This window comes from Canis lupus, chromosome 6 (genome assembly GCF_003254725.2).
Source record: "Canis lupus dingo isolate Sandy chromosome 6, ASM325472v2, whole genome shotgun sequence".
In the NCBI taxonomy this organism is placed as follows: Eukaryota; Metazoa; Chordata; class Mammalia; order Carnivora; family Canidae; genus Canis; species Canis lupus.
In genome coordinates this window covers 1819343-1838228 of record NC_064248.1, presented here as the reverse complement: position 1 = coordinate 1838228, position 18886 = coordinate 1819343, and the positions used below count along the sequence as shown (strand labels likewise).

The following is an 18886-nucleotide window of genomic DNA, read 5'->3' as shown; positions in this document are numbered from 1 at the left end:
ATGCAATCCCTGGGGGGAATAGGGACCCTCTCAAGTCTAGGCGTCATTTTGACTTGTTTCAGACCAACTGATCACCGTGGGAGGGCTCTCTTGGTTTACCCTTCCTCTTTAGAGACGAGACACCCGAGGCCAGGAAGGAACGTCACTCAAAATTACCAGGCTGGTGGGTGGCAGAAGTACGTGGGGTCCTGCACGTGACCGCACTCCCATACTTCTGGCTCTAAACTCTGCTCTCCTGGCCTCAGCTCAACAGGCAGAAAGCCCCGGGAGAGGCACTTTGAGCTTGGCAGATGTCAGCATCTCCCAAGGGAAGGTGAGCTACCAGCCTCCCCTTGATGTTTGCCATGTGTGTCACTGCGATCAGGTTGATGGGCAGCAGCCCCGTGGCACTCTGTCCCTGGTATGTCACCAGGGTAGGCCAGACACACAGACACACACAGGAAATGTCCAGAGACCAGCCTCGGCAGCCCTTCACATTTTTTCTTTTTCTCTCACAGGTCCAGGGATGGAGCAACAGCACACTTGAATTTTTCATTCCCTGGAATATTCCTTCCTAATTAACCTGCTCTTCTACTCCCCTGGAAGACTCCAGCCTCTGCATCCCTTTCACTTGGACGATAACGTCCAAGTGAGAAGCACTGTTTTGAAAGCCAGCCCATCAAGTTCAAGGAAAAGAGGTGGATGAGAGCCACGCCCAGCATGGGTGTTCAACCCATAAGCTACCCAAGGTCAGGGCGGGGGGGGGGGGGGGGGCGGCGGTGGCAGGAGGCTGGGCTAATCATTTCCAGTTTCAGAGCACTGTCTTTTGTGGGGCTGGCGAAACTTGATTCTTTGTGGCTATTATTTCAAGCCAATGAAATCAAATTGATTCTGCCATGAAGACTTTCCGAGTTTTGTTATCATGCCCTTTGAGACCATTTAAGAGGGTCCCAAACCAATATAAAGTAGAAACCATAGCCATGCGCTATGGCCATGCGCATTAGCAGCGAGCACAGGATACTAAGAAATGTTTGGTTGGTTTGTGCATTTGACCTTATTCCTCCCCAAACCAAACGTCTCTGGCAAGGCCACATAACCGAGGACAGTCCCCTGAGTGACTTAGTCAAAGGAAGTATGAAGTGAAGATGAACAGTTCTGACGTTTATATTGTCATGGAGACAAGGTTTATAGGGGGCAGCCCGAATCCTCCTCTACTTCACCATCGCTTTAAATAACTCAAGTTGAAAACCCCAGCTGTTGAATAACGTACTCTTCTATTTCTGATGGATTCCCCACCCCCCCTCGGGGACAGTTGAGTAATGAGGTGGTGAAGAAAGATGGCTATGGCCAGGCCTTTAGGTCATGGACGCGTAGCCCTGCGAGGATCACTGAAGAGGCCAACGGCAAGGTTCTGATTTCAGGTCACTGCAGACAGCTGTTCTCCAGTCAGTCATTCTGGGAATACAAGCCAAAGTCTGGAAGCCTAGGCTCGGCCCGTGTGTCATCATGGCGTGATAGAACAACAGGGCCCTCTTTGCAGCGGGGTTCCAGATCTCCCTACATCTCCGTGGAGCAGGGTGAGGAATACTATAGCTATGGGCTTTTGGAGAAATAGTGCAGTAAAATGACCCAGTAGGGTTGGGGACCTCCAGCTGGGAGAGCAGAGCTCAGTAGCTTCCGCGGGGATGGAGGGGAATGGCATCACGGAACGGGGTTTCGTGACATGCAGCCACACGTGGCCAGGCCAGCCAACCCAAGGACCTGTGCTTGGCGTCACACCCTTCCCCTTCTTGTCATGGTCCCAGGGAGGCTGCCAGCTATGAGTTAAGAGCAAAACTCTCTTTGATTTATAACCTGAGTCTGGACTTAAGCCTAGAGAAGGCATTTGGAATAAAAGAGAAATTTCTCTTTTGCGTTCTTAGATATATCACTCTGTGATTGTGTAGATGGGAGGAGAGGAGGGGCGTTCCCGTCAACATGAGCTTGCCATCTTTCACTAGGTTCTTTTGGCTAACCACGAGACAGACCATTTGTCATGTGAAATTTGAGACAGGAACAGCTATCGAGAAAGAACACATCTCGTGGTACACATCTTGTTCTCTGCAAATAAAACACCTAGAAAGTTCTGAAGCCTCTGAGCTTGCCTAAGACCACATGTAAACCTCAGTTCACCTCAGTTCACATTTCTGGCTTGTGGGAGAGCGTCTCAACAGGCAAACAGATGCTTTTAAAGACTGAAGCCTAAAATACTTTTTGCCTTCCAAATGACATTTCTGCCTTTTTGCCCAGATGAAGGGGTCCTCGCTCTGGGCCCTGGGAAGTGTGGCGGGGGGAGCAGCGGAGTGGGGAGGAAACCACCCGGTGCTCAGGTAGCTCCTGTTCCCAGAGCAAATGGAAGGGTGGTTCCAAAACACAAGAAAAGGCGGAGAAACCGCCAGATTTCTTGAGTGTAATTTACTCCACCGGTGGGATGTGGGTGCAGGGAATTGGGTTGCAATCAAGCAGAGCCCAAGTGTTCTTTAAGAAAATGTTCCCTATTTTTGTGTGCCTGGGCAAACCCAGGGTGGAATGCAAGTGTTGCCATGGCAACACCATCCCACCTTTTTCTACAGATCAGTCACGTGGGACCCATGCACATTCTGGAAGCCACTTCTAATAGTTCCCGTGCTAGGTCCTGTCTGGGGGCCCTGTCTGCTTCTGGGGTGATAGGAGACAGCCTTCTATAAAGCCAAGGGGATCAGGGTCTAGGTTCCTTGTCCCCCAAGCCAAATGCCTCCCCGATCACCACTGTGTGGCCTGGGACACCCGTTCTTACAGCAAGAAGGAGCCGCGCGCTACCCATGAGCATCACAAGTGCCACGGCGAGGGCCCCGCAGTAGCTCTGATGTGGACGGGACCCAGGGTGGGGCTGCGGAAAGTCAACATCGTAGGCCATACAAGGAACCCCAACACCTCTGACACACCGTCCAGGCGAGGCAGCCAGGGGTCATATCCCAACGACAAGCTCCTGGCTCCCAAGGTCTCAGGAATGCAATTCGCTCTGGGCTGTCTCCCCGCACCTCCGGCCCTGGGTGCCGTGTGTGAGGCCACCACGTGGGAGGTCAGCTCTAGGCCGCCCAGGAGAGTTCTGTAGCTTCTGTTTCATCCTCCCATCCTTACATGCTCCTCGAGTCCCTCCTGGGTGAGACAGCCTGCTTGCTGGTCACTGGGAGAGGCGATGGGTCCTTTTTAGGGAGATGATGCTGAGGACTTGAGCAGGCTGCTGCTGTCTCTCCAGGGCTCCGCTTAACCCTCGCCCCTGCCTCATGGCTACAATCTCTTCTAAGCCTCACATCGTTTGGGGACCCCGTTCTCTGCTCTCCGGTGAGAAGTGGAAGAACTTGCAGAGCCAGCCTTGAAGAAGCATCGCAATCCCCTCTCATGGGGCAGGCTCCTTTAGGAATCATCCCCTGGGGTCTCTATTCAATCCGCTTTGTACACCCCGCCCCCCGGAGGACATGGTATAGTGGCTCAGGCGGTCCTTCTTGTCCAAGTCCAGTTGAGGGGGAGGGAAGGTAAGCTGCTTTGGGCAAAAACTAATGACGAAGTTGTTTGAAGTGTTAGTGCTCTGTGTTTGGACCTGTCCTGGTTCTGGAAACCAATCCTGAGGACCATGGTGAGTTGGGCAGGGGGAGAGAGAGAAGAGGCAGATGTGCAGGGCAGGGTGGGTGAGAGGGACAGGCAGGCTGCTGCCTTCCTTGGCCTGGATGTACGGGACTCCAGGCATTTCCCCAGCGGGACCCTCAACCCCCAGGCTCCTGGGAGCTCACACCTGCTCCATCCTCTGTAATATGGCTCAAACCCTAGTTCTACTTGTGCTCATCATGAATATTTGCAGTCTCCCACAGTGAGGAAGTTTCTACAGCTGCCCGCTGGCTGTTGCCTGAAGTGCTTGCAGCGGTGAGGCGGAAAAAGACCCTAAAAGGCCAAGTCAGAGAAGGCAGGAAGGGACAAAACTCAGCGGGAGGGACTCTGGGGCACGGGGAGGGGACACATACCTGTCCTCACTGCAAAACCTAGAGAAGAAAGATTGTGGCTTCTCAATAGTGGAAGAAAGGGGGAGAGGGAGCATGTAGCTTCAAGGATGCAATGGGGAGAAAGAGGGGCAGAACAATCCTACTACAGAAATAAAGACCCGAGTTTGAAAAGTACAAAGGAAAACATCACATCGAAACATTATCGGCGAATCAGACTATGCAAGCTTGAATCAACAGTGGTGGCCGATACGGCAATTGGGAGAAGTCGGGAAATTACAGACTTGAAATGGCGTTGAACACGGACCCCCGGACTCCGGCCCCTTCCCCAGCACAGGTATTCTGCAGGCAGGAGCGAGTCACCTGTTGTGTTGGCTAAGCTGATTCGCATATTTTGTTTCCTCATGAATAGGAGTCAGTTGTAGAATCTGGGTGCTGGAAGAGGTTATGTAAAATACAATAGTTTGATCGAAAGATCACTCTGGGTGGTACTTCTCTTTTCATCTGGGGAAGACTAACAAAGCAAATTTTAAGATGAAAAGAAGGTAGGATGCTCAAGGACCTGAATTATAGGGGTCTTCGGGCATGGAGGTGGGTTCAGGTCCCAGGACTCCTGGCAGTTGGGGTGTGGGCTGCAACACCCCCTCCCCACTGGTCTCAGTGCCTTCCGGCACCCACCCCCCGAAACTACCTGGCCCACCCCAGAGAGGCAGGGATGCATGTCAGAGGACAAGCTTCTATCAGGAGTAAGCGGTTAGGAAAGAATGACATCACACATGAAGAAGCCCAATGTCTACGTCTGTCTACTGTCTAGGTTATAGAGATGCCCACGATTATGCTTCTTTTTTTTTTTTTTTTTCTCCACTAATGGCAGCACAGGTGGCAAAGCTGGGAGAAAGGCTCTCTGCAGATTCCAAAATGCTGGTGCGCGATGGGCTCTAGGAACAGAAAGCCAAGTGCCGACGGAAACTGAGAGCTCCCCAACTCTGCCCAGAGTCCTGTAGAAAAGGCAGTAAGAACGGAAGCAAGGGGTGCAACCTGCAGACTGCCAGGCACTGCACCCCGTTCGATGGCTTTCCCCTCACGCCTTGGGGGGGGGGTGCTCCACTGGGTGGAGGAAGGAAGCCAGGGTGGGATGGGATGGATAGCCCCCTCTTCCATGGCAACCCAGAAGTCAGCTTCTTGGAACTGAGGGTTTCCTCAGCGGGGAGTCTTCAGCTGACCCCTGGGTTGACAGAATGGGGCATGGAGATGACTGCATGTCGATGGCTCTCTCTTGCTCTCTGACACCACCAACCTGGATGGCCACTGGAATATTCCGAGATGAAAATGAAGTCTCTCTTCAGAGTTCCTAGGGGTGAATGATGCAGTCACTGGGAACTCCTGGCTATTTTATTGCATTAGGAAACAAAACCATTAAAGCATTTAAGACAGCCCTTTTGTGTCCCTGCCAAGGAGATGAAGTGGATTCGCAACACCTGTTGCCCCGCAGCCTTGGGCGCTTCACTGAACTGTGCCATGTCTGCATCATCCATACCCGCTTTCGTGGAGGAACAGAGTCTGCCCGCAGGGCATGCACATGCGCGGTGAGCCGGGACGCAGTGCGATGGGGGGAGGCTGCTACTCCATGCCACTCCGAAGGATCTGGTTGGCCGCGATCAGCATGACGCTTATGATGAAGGCCATGGCGAAGGCGCAGATGAGGCTCTTGCGGACGCAGGTCTGTCTGTTCTGTTTCTGGGAATGCACTGGGGTGGGGGGGGGGAGGAAGAAGAGAGAAATGACACAGTGAGACAGGCTGATCTCCTCCTCCACCAGCCCAGTTCATAGGCCAAAGAGCGGTCACATGGACAAGCATCTCTGGGACCATTCTCAGAGGCCGGACAGCACCTCTTCTGGCAAATGGTTCGAAACAGTAAAGCTTCTATAACAAAAACCATGAGAGATGAGATGTTCAGAGGAAGGTACAAACTTCCAGGCCCAGTAGACCTACAGTGACTTTCTGAGTGAGAAATATGGAACATTTCAGGGTTTCACAAAAGGCATCATCCAGGCATCACTGTGTCCCTTCCTGCAGAACACCGGGCTCCCATTTCTGAGATAGCTCTTGCTGACACAGCGAGGTTCTGATGCTTCCCTACTTATCCCCACCCAGCGGGAAGCAACTTACCCTCCCAGATCTCTTCTTGTGGCTGCTGGTGAAAATGACTAAATGCCTTCTGGTATTATTTTGGCTGTGCATACCAGTGGTTCTGGACTGGGGTCCCTAGGCAAGCAGCATCTGCATCACTGGGACTTAATAAAAATGCAGGTGCTCAGGCCAGACCCCATGCCCAATCTACTGAATCAGGAATTCCAGGGATGAGGCTAGTGATCTACATTTACTAGGGGATTCTGGTGAAATCTGAGAAGTGGAGACCACATGCTCTGTGGACAGGACCAATGTGAAGCATGGAGAGAGGCACAAAACCCTGCCAGACTTTTCAGAGGCAGGGTGTCCCTGCCCCCGTGCCCTGTTGCACCCGGGGTCTGACCTTGGATCCTAGGGTTGTGTTCTCTTAATCCTTTTTGTTGGGCTAGGTCTTGTACCATCATTTTTAGAAAGCCCTTGAGGAGCCATTAGTGTAGATCTGAATCAGTAGGAAAGTAATACAGACCAGATACAGGGAAATGGAAATCAGAAAGAAAAGCTTTGATAAAGTGTGCTGAGGATGAACAGGTCTCTTTTCCAGGCATTGCTTCCCATGCCAGAACTTCTTTTCTCGCTTTTTCTTCTATTAGTCTACACATTCCCCTTTCCCATCTGTCTGTCCATCCGTGATTTTTGCACACAATTTGCCACTTAACATATGGAAGAAATCTGTGCCCTGGAGGCAGGTGGGAAGCTGTGCACACCAGAGCTACTCACTGGACCAGCAGCAGCAGCACCATCTCAGAGTTTGATGTAAATGTAAAATCTTGGGTCCCACTGCAGAATTACCGAATCAAAATCTCTGGGTGTGGAGGCCAGGAATTCATGAATTGGTAAGTTCTCCAAGTGATTAGGGAATTGTGGGGCCCCAGCCCCAGAGTTTTTGATTCATTAGGACGGTGGGGAGTAAAGAATCTGATGAAGTTTGAGTTGCTGGGGGACCTGACAGGGGTGTGTGTGTGTGTGTGTGTGTGTGTGTGTGTTAGGGACACAGGGTGGGAGGCACTGGGAAAGATGGTTCTTTAGATTCAGACGTTAAGAAACCCAGTACCAGGACAGAAGAACATTTTCAGATTACTCTTCATTTTGAAAAGGGGTCCTTCTATCTTTGCAAACTTCCAGCTGAGGAGAGTGGTTTTTCTTTAGGCCAGATCATCGAAGGGGGATAAAGAAATACAATATCCCTTCATATTACTTGCAGTCTCTCTCTGTGAGGAAAGAAGACTGGCAAAAGAGCAAGGTCAAGGTAGGGGCCACATGCCTTTAAAGAACCTAAAAATGGTTCAATTTCAGGTATGTCTTCCCTTTGACAATCAGTGGCTCCTCTGAAGTCCCTGGAAATAATAAGGAAGAAGTAGGAGGCCTGGGATGTTCCAAGGACAAACAGAGCATTCCCTGAGAGAAGGGGTCTCAGGGAGTCGTCCAGGGGTCTCTAAAAATTATATCAACCATGAGGGTTTCTCCAGCAAGCCACATTTCACAGAGATCCAGGGCTCCCTGGCACAGCTCTCCGTCACCAATGCTCGTTGGTTATTTCTGCCACCATCTCTTAGGTGCTGTCTTATTATCTTTAATCCTGGATCTTCTGGGCTTTTGCTTCTCTTGGGTGATTGGGAGTATTTTTGGCTCAGTTCTCCACTTGCTGATCATGTCTCAGTCTTAGAATCTTACAAATCCTTACCTGGAGGAAGAAAATTTCCTTGGTGCAGAGTTGTGCCTTCCCCTGCCCCCAGGAGTGAGCAAATGTAAAAACGTGCCAGCGCTCAGCAAGGAAAAGGGGAGGTGGTGTTTCAGAAGGATAAGGACCCTAGCAGAAAATAAAATGAAGATGCGGAAGTAGCGTATCTAACACTTTCTGAGGTCTGGCTAATTTATTCTGGGCAGCTCCTCAGCATAAAAATGCTTCTGAAGGCAGTCATCTACCTTTCTGTCCTGAGGGCTGGCGAAGGCCAAGAAAAATTGTGTGATTACGCTGAGGGAGAAATTTTTGGCTGAAGCTCTTCTTTGTGAAGGACACTCGGAAAACAAGGTTATGGGCAACAGGATTATCCCCCAGGAGAGTGGCTGCATCTTTGATCTGAAAATCCTTCAAAGCAGTAGGAAGGGAGAGATAGGGAAGGAGGAAAGGCCTGGAGACCTAATAGTTTATACTTGAGGCCCTGCAAATCTGAACCCAGACCAAAGTCCTGCAAGCAGAGTGGCGCTTCTAACTCGTTCCTCGGGAGCTCTGACACACGTCATTGTTTGAGTCTGCAATACTCAACATGCCCTGATGAGAGTCCTTTGACATCCGGTTCTCAAGTTGTCACCAATTGTGCAGCAGGGTACAAAAGTAACGACCCCAGAGCCAGAGCCAAGTCTGAGTCATGGCTGCTCCACATCTTGGCTGTGTGACCTTGGGCCAGCGAATTTGCCCCAGCCTCAAACAGTTCGCTCATCTATGAAATGGGACTAGTAAAACCTATCTTGTTGTGAAGATTAAGGATAGACGAAGGTACTGCGGTATCGTTTGTGCCCAGTAAATGCCAGTTCTCTCTTGTAAACCTTTTATAAACTCCCCTTTGCTTATTGAACACCGCCAGAGCAGGCCTGGCATGCGCAAAATTACACAGCATCTGCCCTGGAGAGCAGGGTGTGTGACCGTCACGTAATAGGCCACGGCTTGGAGAACTGGAGTCCAAGTTCATTTGGCAAGTGGCAGAGGTGGAGCGTGAGCCAGGTCTGATTCTAATAACCAGGTTCAAAACTTCTATCTCTTTGATCTTTTGCTCAGCAATAGAAAGCTCAGCATTTGCAAGATCCAAAGAAAATGCATTCAAATACCTGATGTGGTCGACAGAGTGCAACCCGGCACGAATTAATGTGTTTGTTGATAGTAATTTAAGGTCTGTCTTTGGCTATCATATATTTGCACTGTGTTATAGTTTTGGGGTTTTATTTACTTTCTTTGCTAGGCTTTGCTTCCCCTGCAAGACTACAGGTCAGCCCAGGATGAACTGTGGGGTCCGGCTTAGGGTTTCTATTAACCACACTTAGGAGCAGCTCCGGGCAAGTGAGTGAATTCTGAGCCTCAGTTTTTCTCTCGGTAAAAGGAGCTAGTGATAACTGTTCTGCCAATGTCAAGAATTATCTCAAAGATGAATGAGCTAATAAAAAAAAATGAAGGCTATGTCCAACTGTGAATTGCTAAAGAAATGCAAGACTTCCTCCTTTCCCTTCAGGGCTGGAGGAAAGGTCTGCTCATTTTTCTCCTGTTCCCTGTAGCCTCCAGCATGGGAATGCATATCCAAGCAGTGCTCCCAGACTTTGCTGTGATTCCTTCCCTCATTAATTCATTCCAGGCTGCAGTGAGTCGCATCTTCGTACGGTGGCACTTAGTATGCACCACTAGTGCCTGCAACCTTTCTGCAAAGATCTTGCTGGAGAAGTGCATTCCATCCAGCTCCTGAGCTCACTAGGGAGGACCACAGACCACCTCCTACCCTTTCCTACCTCTGCTCCTCAACCACCGTGCCTCTCTGCCATCAACCCCTGTTTCAGGCAAGCAGCTCATCCCCACACAAGACTCTGCGTTGCTACCCAAGACCTGGTGCCAGTTCCTTCTGCTATGGGTGCCTGCTGACCCTGCCTCTCATTTCTTTTGGGCCCACCCCAAACTACTTTCCTAGGAGGCTTCTAGGCTTCTCCTTTGTTGCTCTCAAAGAGCTTGGTCCTTTTACATTTTTGGATTCTCTAACTCCCAGTATATATTTAATTGTAATTGAGATGGCATTCCCATACCAGGACATTCACCCTTCTAGGGTGTACAATCCAATGGCATTTAGTACATTTGCAAGGTTGTGAAAGCATCACCACTACCTAATTCCAGAATGTTTTCATCACTGTAAAAAGAGGGATCCCACTCACATTAGATGTCATGCTTCATTCCCACCTCCCCAGCCCCTGTCACTCACTAATCTACTTTCTGTCTCTGTGGATATATCTAGCCTGGGTATTGCAAATATATTACAGGGCATGCAGCCTTTTGTGCCTTACTTCTTTCACTTAGCCAGGCCCATGCATGCTGTAGCATGCATTTGTACTTTATTCCTTTTTGTGTCACATTTTGTTTATCCGCTCACCAGCAGATGGACATTGGAGTTATGTCCAATTTTTGGCTACTATGGGTAATGCTGCTATAACACTCTTATTCAACTTTTTGTGTGGACATGTTTTTGGCTCTCTTGGGTACAGATCTAGGAGTCAAATTTCTGGGTCATATGGTAACTCTTTTTGAGGAACCTAAAACTGAACACTGCAAATGGCAAGAATGCATCATGCTGCTGGCAATCCTTTTTATGTCTACCTTCCCATCAGGCCTTGAACTCCTTTCTAGGCTAGTGGTTGACAGATTAGGAGCCCTGAAAGTACATGGGGATAAAATGTGAGTTGAGGGACGCTGACACAGGAGGACACACAGAAGTGGGGTCTCGAGTCTTCTTGAAAGCTTGTTAGCAAGTCCTGAGCACCTGCAGGCTCTTGGCTGCTGTGACAGGACCTGGGTTTGTGAGCTCTAGCAGCAGATCCCTCCTTTAGCTTTCTCATTTTAACAGAGATTCACACTGCTCCATTTGGCAAATGACAGGCAGTGACTCTTGGATTTTCTCCTGGAGACAGGGGTCTGTACAGTTTTGCCACTGACTAGCTGGATGACCCTGGATATATGGAGTTCACAATCCCTCTGGCTTCTCTTAGAAATGGGGCTGCAGGTCTGCAGGCACTGGCTCCCCAATGAGGCAAACCAGAATCATGACAATTCTGATTAATTGCACCAACACAGAGCTAGGTAATTGATATTTCTGGCAGCAGGCACTTGGGGCTCAGGAATGTTTAAAAACAAAACAATATAAAACCCATTTTAGGTGATTCTCACAATGAGCCAGAACTACCAGGTGTGGGCGCTATTATTGCTCTGTGATCCTTCCAGGTCTAACATTTTATGATTTTATGAAACTGAATTATTTCCATAGCCTGAAGTGGAACTAGTTAAGAGCTTCTGAAAGAGATTTTTTTATTCGTCAGGAATGCTCAGGTACCCCAGTTAAGACCTGAAGACAAGATGGACAAGGTGGCCTCTGAGGAGACAGCAGGGAGGCTGGTATGTTTTATGATGCCCTTTAAGAGGAAGAGGGGCCACCTCTCATTCTGGGGGTGGGAGCTGGCTCCTCCTCTACCACAAAATCATCTCCAGTTTCTGGCCATCAGACAGCTGTGTCTTACTTTGAGGCTTCCACTATGGAGCAGGTGTTGTTTTGTCCTTTCCTCTTCTCGGAACAAAATTCATCTTTTGGTCTGGGGATCTGTCCCTGTCCACCTGGTGGACCTCTCAATCCAGCGTTTCACCTTTCCCACTGCAGCAAACCAGACTGGCCAAGTAGAGTGTGCCAAGCTCTTGGTTTGGTTTGGGGCTAGGCACGTGGGCCATGCACGATTGATAGCAGCCCCTTCTTGGAATGGAGAGGAGCCTTCGAGGAGGGAATCCTGTCACTTTGGGGAGAGCCAGCTTGCCCGGGAATGAAACTGATGGAGAAGAAAGAAGGATGAGAGATTGGAAATGAGACTGTGCGAGACCAGGGGGTGAGAAGGGGAGAATCTCACCAGAACTCCTTAGGTCCAGGTCAGCCAGAGTTCATCCCTTTGAGTTCTTATATTATTTGAGGCAGTGCTTTTTAGTTTAAGGGGGTCTGGGTCAAGTTTCTTTTACTTGAAACCAAGAGTCTTGACCAGTATTTTTAGTAAGTCCAGTGTTGGCGATGACTGTACTCTAGGCATGAATGTGTCAGGAAGAATGTTCAAACCCTGCCGATTTGATCCCTGTCCATCCTTCAAAGATGTGGCATTTTAGCTAGCAGTGGGTACTTGCTTGTCTCCAGGAAAACAAACAAACAAACAAACAAACAAACAAACAAAACAGAACTGGGGTTAGGGACCAGCTAATTTGTTTGTTTCTTTGTTTGCGTTGAGTGCTTACTATTGTATTAAGCAGTACACAAAATATTCCCATGTGTTGCCTCACTTAACCCTCCTAATAACCACATGAGGTCATTATATGATTCCTATTTCACGGATGAAGAACATTAGGCTCCTAATATCTATTTCAGTGTCTCAGGCAAGTGACCTAATACATGGTGAAGCAGGATTTTGAGCCAGGCCTGTCCAGAGTGCAGAGCTGGAGTTCTTCACCGCCAGGTGAAGACTCAAAAACAGTCTCCAGCCTTCTGACCTGTGTCTCAGATTCTCATCTCTCCTCACTCATGGCTCCAGAAAATTTTCCTACAGGATTGCTGGAAAGGATTCCCAAATAGAAGACAAATCTCTTCCTTTCTGAAGCCCCAAATCTTTTTGAAAACTGTCTCCTGTCTCACCACCTGCCATGGACCTCAGCTACACCTTAACCTCTTACCTCTACCCAAGGAGGACAGGTTTTATTTAAGGAAAGTCAAAGCACCAGGCAAACCAGGAGCAGATGGTAGAGATGACATATTATGCCCTTTTCATTTGGATGGGCCTGAAATACCCAATGTGCACGGCCAGGTGATGGGGCAAGGCTTCCCATCTGGGTGTGCATTTGACATCCTGATAGGAATACTGCAACTTCAGCAGGAATGGCTGAGCAGGCGACCTTGGATTTGGCTGCAAATTCTTCCTGACCTTCCAGAGAGCCCAGAAATTGTTGAATCTGGATGTGACTGTCATTGTTCAATCTTTGCATTGGACAGATGAAGAAAAGAAGACCCAGAGAGTTTTTAAATAACTCACCCAGGGCCAGGGCGCCTGGGTAGCTCAGTTGGTTGAGCTTCCAACTCTTTGTTTTCACTCAGGTCATGATCTCAGGGTCATGAGACTGAGCCCCACATTGGACTCTGCACTCAGCAAGGTTGGGATTATCTCCCTCTCCCTCAGCCCCTCCCCTCACTTTCTCTCTCTCTCTCTCTCTCTTTATTGTTTTTTTTCTCCCTCAAATAAATAAATAAATCTTTTAAAAAATAATAACTAGCCCAGGGTCACATATCTAGTCTACACAGGGCTGGGAACGAAACACACACATCCACACAATGATGCCTTGGGGCTACCTGGCCTGTGTCACCTCCTTGGACTTTATTTCATTTGTCCATCCTCCCATCACTGAATGGTGCAGAGCAGCTTTGCCATGCCTTTCAGAGAAACTATTTATTCCCCTGTTGATGATTTTGCTTTACTTCCTTCAGCTGTGCGTGTTGTCAGAATGTCTAGAAAAATCTGACAGCTGGTATTCCATTTAGGGACAACATTTGGGGGATGTGTCTTGAAAGGGCTCACACACAGACTTGCTGCGCTTCTACTCAACTTCCAAATATAATATGATTTCACTGGTGATGAAATGAAAAATGAGTAATGATGGGATGTCATTCTGTAAGGAATCTGAAACACCTACGTCTGGCCAAAGGACAAATGAAGAGGCCAGGACAGGGCTTTGTCAGAGAGCCCCAGGTTCAAATCCTTACCTGGCACTTGATTTTGGACAAGGGACAGCACTCTGCTGAGCCTCATTTCCCTCATCTGTACCAGTGGGGCCACAGAAATTATCTCCCGGGATGTGCTGACAGGTCAGTTGAATATGTTAACAGAAGACCAGCACCTGGCTGGCATGCTGGGAAGTGTTCCCCTGTCCTTTTACCTCCTGGACTGTATCAGTATGAATTAAGCAGTAAACATACTGGAAGCAATAAATCAAACTTAATATATAGTATAATGTTCTATGTGAACCCTTAATAAGGAGCCAGTGACGAGCAAATAGATGATTCAATCACAAGAGGGAGAAGCAGAGGGAGAAGCAGGCTCCATGCAGGGAGCCTGATGTGGGACTCGATTCCAGGACTCCAGGATCACACCTTGGGCCAAAGGCAGGCACTAAACCGCTGAGCCACCCAGAGATCCCCTGAAAGTCAATACTTTTAGTTGGGTATTCCCACTGGATCAGGGCCATATAGGTGACAGACTAGTGGGTTATGTCAGAGAGTCCCTGAATTCAGTGAGGTTCAATGTCCTCATGCCCAGAGCACCCAGCACGGTGGGTGACACCTGGTCAGGTGCCTGATTTAATCCGAGTAACTTCTCATCCAGAAGCCAGGTGTGAATAATGTGTGTGTTTGTATGTGTGTGCATGCCCGTGTATATCTGTGTTTTGTGTTGACTTAAAAATCAAACAAATAAAGACAACAAAATCAAGCCAAAAGGAAAATTAAAAGGAGAAAAAGAAAAACAAACCTCTTCCATTACCCATCACGAGGCCATACCCCTTGGACTCCTAGCCTATTTCTCCTTTATGTTTCCATTCATTAGAAGGAATGATGTGTATGTCCTGACTCCGTGGACAGAACCAGAGCATCTTCGTACAAGTCTCAGACTCAAAATTCATTAAGAGTGAAAAGTATAATCACTCATGTAAAACGATGCTGGTGGCATGTGGAAGCCCTCCTGCTAATGCCTAACTGGCTCGTGTCACACGGCTTGCACAAATCAGCACTTCCAAAGCTGTGCTGCACTCCCGAATCTCCGTCTTGACCCAAACATTGCTGTTAGTTCCCCCCCCTCACCCACCAAACACCATCAGCTTCATTGACCACTTCCTCCTTCCTTGCTTAGAGACTTAGAGACGATGTGCCCTTTCACCTTTTAAGGCAGAGACCTGCACTTTTAGGTTTTTTCTTTTTCATAGATTCCTTCCTCTGACATAAGGAGGGCAAGACTCCCAATCCCCATGGATCTCCCGGCTTTCGTGGTGAGCTAACCAGCATGGGTACACGCTTGCTGCAGCAAAGTTGTTTTCTTTTGTTTGTTTGTTTGTTTGTTTGTTTGTTTTGCCGCAGCAAAGTTTTAACAAGAGCAGGAGGGAAGAGCTCCCTGGGTGGGAAGGGAAGAGGTGAAGCTCAGCCACTGAGTCTCAAATGGACTCTTCGAGTCCAAGGGCACCAGGGAGGAGCTCAGTGCTTGTGTGGCATCTCTCCCTAGACAACTCTGTCCAAAAATACAATCAGGGAATCCCCTTAAACAGGAGATGGCTATGGGCATATATCCACCCGTGACTTCGATCCCATCCAAAATTGGAAAAATCTGAAACCTGAACACAAGGCAATGAGGTTGTGTTTGGAGCCAAACAGCACTGACATGATATTTAAAATACAAGACACAAAGGACAGCTCTCTGACATGAAAAACAAGCAAGACGGATTATGTAATCAAAGTTGCAGAAGTCATTCAAAAGATCAATGTACTTACTGATCATAAAGCAATGATTCTCTTACTAAATAAGACCACAAAGTTTAAAGCATTTAGTAGAGTGACTGGAAGTTACCAGTTACCCCCCCCCCCCCATGGTAGCTGTTGCCGATGTTATTCATCTGAATCAATTAAAGCAGACTCGGTAAGATTTCTATTTGGAAATCTCTTTCTCAGTCCCTTAGTTTATTAATGTATGAGCTTTTGAATAATAAAAAGGCATTGCTTAGAGTTCAGATTATTTCCCCTTGCAGTCTGACCTTTCCCAAATTACTAAGACTTGTGACATTTCTCTGCACAAAACAGTGATCCATAAACAAAGGCTCTTGTGGAAAACAAAACGCCCAGAAATACTCTTCCCACCCACTTCAAGAGTGTCGCTGACAGTGGGGGGTTGGAGGCCCAGATGCTTCCACTGCTTGAACTCACAGTCTGCCATCAGGGAGGAACGAGACTGGGGACGCCGAGGAGAACGTACCCACATTCTTGTCCCATCTCTGCCTCTCCCCGCCCCCCTGTACCCACCCAGTCTCCAGGCCTGTCCCGCTGCAAATGGCCTTGGTGGTGCCCATTCTGCTCCTGTGTGGCTCCAACTCCAAATACAGCCATTCATGCTGCAGCTTGGGTGTCTCGTGGGGGCTGACCAAGGTGGCCTCTGGACCACCACTGGCTCATGCTTGCCATTCATAGCATTTTCAAAAAATTTAAATTTGGATGTCTTTAGAAGGGGCATTGCTGTCAGGTTTACCCCCATTCCCGTCCACCACTCCTATTTCCCTGGCTTGGATTAATTTCATTTATCACCTCTGAGTAGAAGCATCTCCTCCTGTTTTCTCTTGTCATGGCTTTTGATCCTGCACATGGTGCATCCAGGCAGGACCCACGGGAGGCCAGGTCTGAAGGAACCACTGTGGCTGCCTAGACTGACTTCACCCAGAGAAGACTCTTGGCCACAGTGCTCGGCCAGCTCCAATGCGGCAACTCCAAGACCAGGCAGCCGAATGCCATTCTGGTGGCCATTTGACAGCTTACCGACTGTGTACATGGATTTGTTTAGTGTTCAGAAAGAAAGAATAGAAATAATAGTTTGCTCCCTTTAAGAAATCTCAGCACCGAACGAGTTAAGAATTGCAGGTAGCCTGATAGCCTGCTTTAATGTAATTTCAATTTTTTTTTCTTTGCATCAGAGTTGCTAAAGCAATTCTGGTTTTCAAAGTTGGAAGGAGGGATTCAATCAGTTAGTTTTCCTGGAACTTTCTACTAATTAGTAAATTAGGTAGGAAGGTTTTTTTCTTCTTAAGTTTTCTTTCCTGAGCCCCCCCAAAAAGGGCTTCTCATGGGTCTATATTTTGGCCCCAAGGCAACCTTATTTCTTCTGAAACTCCATGTTAAGGTCATGAGAGTCCTTTCATGAATGGGGCTCTTTCTGAACAGCACCTTCAGGGAGGAGAGCACAGAGGTAAGCCATTTCTGGTCCTGAGAAGTCGATGTAATTATCCTGATGCTTCTGGGTAGGGATACGCCCCCCGAGAAGGCACCCCTGGTGGCCAAGGTCATGCAGCCACTGGACTCAATCCACATTTGCTGTCAGCATAAACAGGCTGTTTGTAGCACTCTGTGGGGCCCCCAGCAAGAAAAGGCAAACATAACAAATGGCACATCTAATCACAGACCTCAGAGAATCACTGGAGGAAACACAGGGTCACTAGGCGTCCTGCCAAAATGCAGAATTTGGGGAAAAAAAGGAACAAAATTAATAACCTGCTGCATCTTTGCAGAAGGATCTGGTAACGTCAGTCTTGGATTCTTGGCTCCAGTCCAAGGTACTGCAGCCCTGACTGTAAACACATTTTCCATCAGTGGTAGATGTGGTGGTGTGGGCTGAGCCCCAAGCAGGTAAGAAGCAGGAGCATGGGTACCTACCTCCCTCAAACTCTGTTTGACAGTTCTCCGACGTCTCCTGCAGGCTCTCCTCCTCATTGATGATGATGTTCTCAATGTCCTTCATTGTTAAGTGGTCCCGGAAGGCGTGGTAGAGAATGTGCTTCAACTCCTCCAGAGTTATCCTCTGCATGTCGAACTGTGGGGACAGAGAGGAGTGAGAAGGTCTCGGGCACACAGGGGTGAGAACCCAGCTTGGGGCATGACCAACAAGCCCTAACGCCCCGAAGTTGGTCTGCCGAAGCTTCTCTCAGCTTTCCTGGGTAGCAGGTGAGCGGGTTTTCTACCATGTTCAGCTCCATGCATACTTGTGAACTTGGAGGGACTTATGGGAATACAGTGAGTGCAACATAGCCTCTTCAATTGAGAGTCCTGGAGGAAAAAATGCCACCTGCTAGTTTGGCTTCCTACTCATCCAGCTATCTGCTGTCCCCTCTGCACACCCTGTGCACCTCACGTCCTTTGGAGTTGTGTCATACTTCAGACAATGCACATGTCTCTAAAGATGATATATCTCCCAAGGAGCCAGCCATTCCCATCTTGCTTTATTTTTTAAAAGATATTTTATTAATTTATTCATGTAAGACACAAAGAGAGAGAGAGAGAGAGAGGCAGAGACATAGGCAGAGGGAGAAGCAAGCTCCCCGCAGAGAGCTCGATGTGGGACTCGATCCCAGGACTGGGATCACGCCCTGGGCCAAAAGGCAGACGCTCAACTGCTGAGCCACCCAGGTGCTCCCCCATATTGCTTTAAATATGTATCTTGTTTGGGGCTCCTGGGTGGCTCAGTCGATTGAGCATCTGACTCTCGGTTTCCGCTCAGGTCGTGATCTCAGGGTCATGAGATCAAGCCCTGCATTGGGCTTCCTGCTTAGCACAGAGTCTGCTTCTCTCTCTCACTCTGCTCCCCCCTCCACTCTCTCTCTAAAATAAATAGATAAATCTTTAAAGAAAATATGTACCTTGTTCTAACAAGATAAAATGCAAGTTCAATGCCATGTTTATGAGGAAGAGAAGCTAAAGGGCAGGTGTAGCATCCCCAGGTATGTTCCTCTTGTCCTAGGAAGAGGACTATACTCTCCCACTCCATTTCTATCAAATTTGGTCATATCACTTTCTTTGCCAATGAATGTGAGTAGAAGTCACATATACCACATCCAATGAAAAGCTTTAAGGGGGATCCCTGGGCGGCGCAGCGGTTTGGCGCCTGCCTTTGGCCCAGGGCGTGATCCTGGAGACCCGGGATCGAGTCCCACGTCGGGCTCCCGGTGCATGGAGCCTGCTTCTCCCTCTGCCTGTGTCTCTGCCTCTCTCTCTCTCTCTCTCTCTCCTTCTGTGACTATCATAAATAAATTTAAAATAAAATAAAATAAAATAAAAGCTTTAAGGGCGACTAGGCGATTCCAGCATGTGCTTTTTCCCCTCTGCTGTGACGACAGCATGCCTCACATGGGGGCTGTTCCTTC

The 18886-nt window shown here is 48.5% G+C and overlaps 1 protein-coding gene across 10 annotated transcripts in view; it reads right to left on the bottom strand.

Moving 5' to 3' along the window:
- Window positions 1-5362: 5362 nt before the first annotated feature.
- Window positions 5363-18886, bottom strand: part of CALN1 (calneuron 1) — a 522356-nt gene continuing 508832 nt past the window's right edge. For 9 of the 10 annotated variants that reach the window (XM_035718174.2, XM_035718173.2, XM_025425741.3 and 6 more), the window contains 2 exons: window positions 17403-17559; window positions 5363-5740 (listed from right to left, as the gene is read on the bottom strand). In XM_035718174.2, the coding sequence (XP_035574067.1) occupies window positions 5613-5740; window positions 17403-17559 (285 nt within the window). In that variant the 3' untranslated portion in view covers window positions 5363-5612. Of the gene's footprint in view, window positions 5741-17402; window positions 17560-18886 lie in introns of those variants that run through there. The other variant, XM_035718178.2, reaches the window with a different exon arrangement.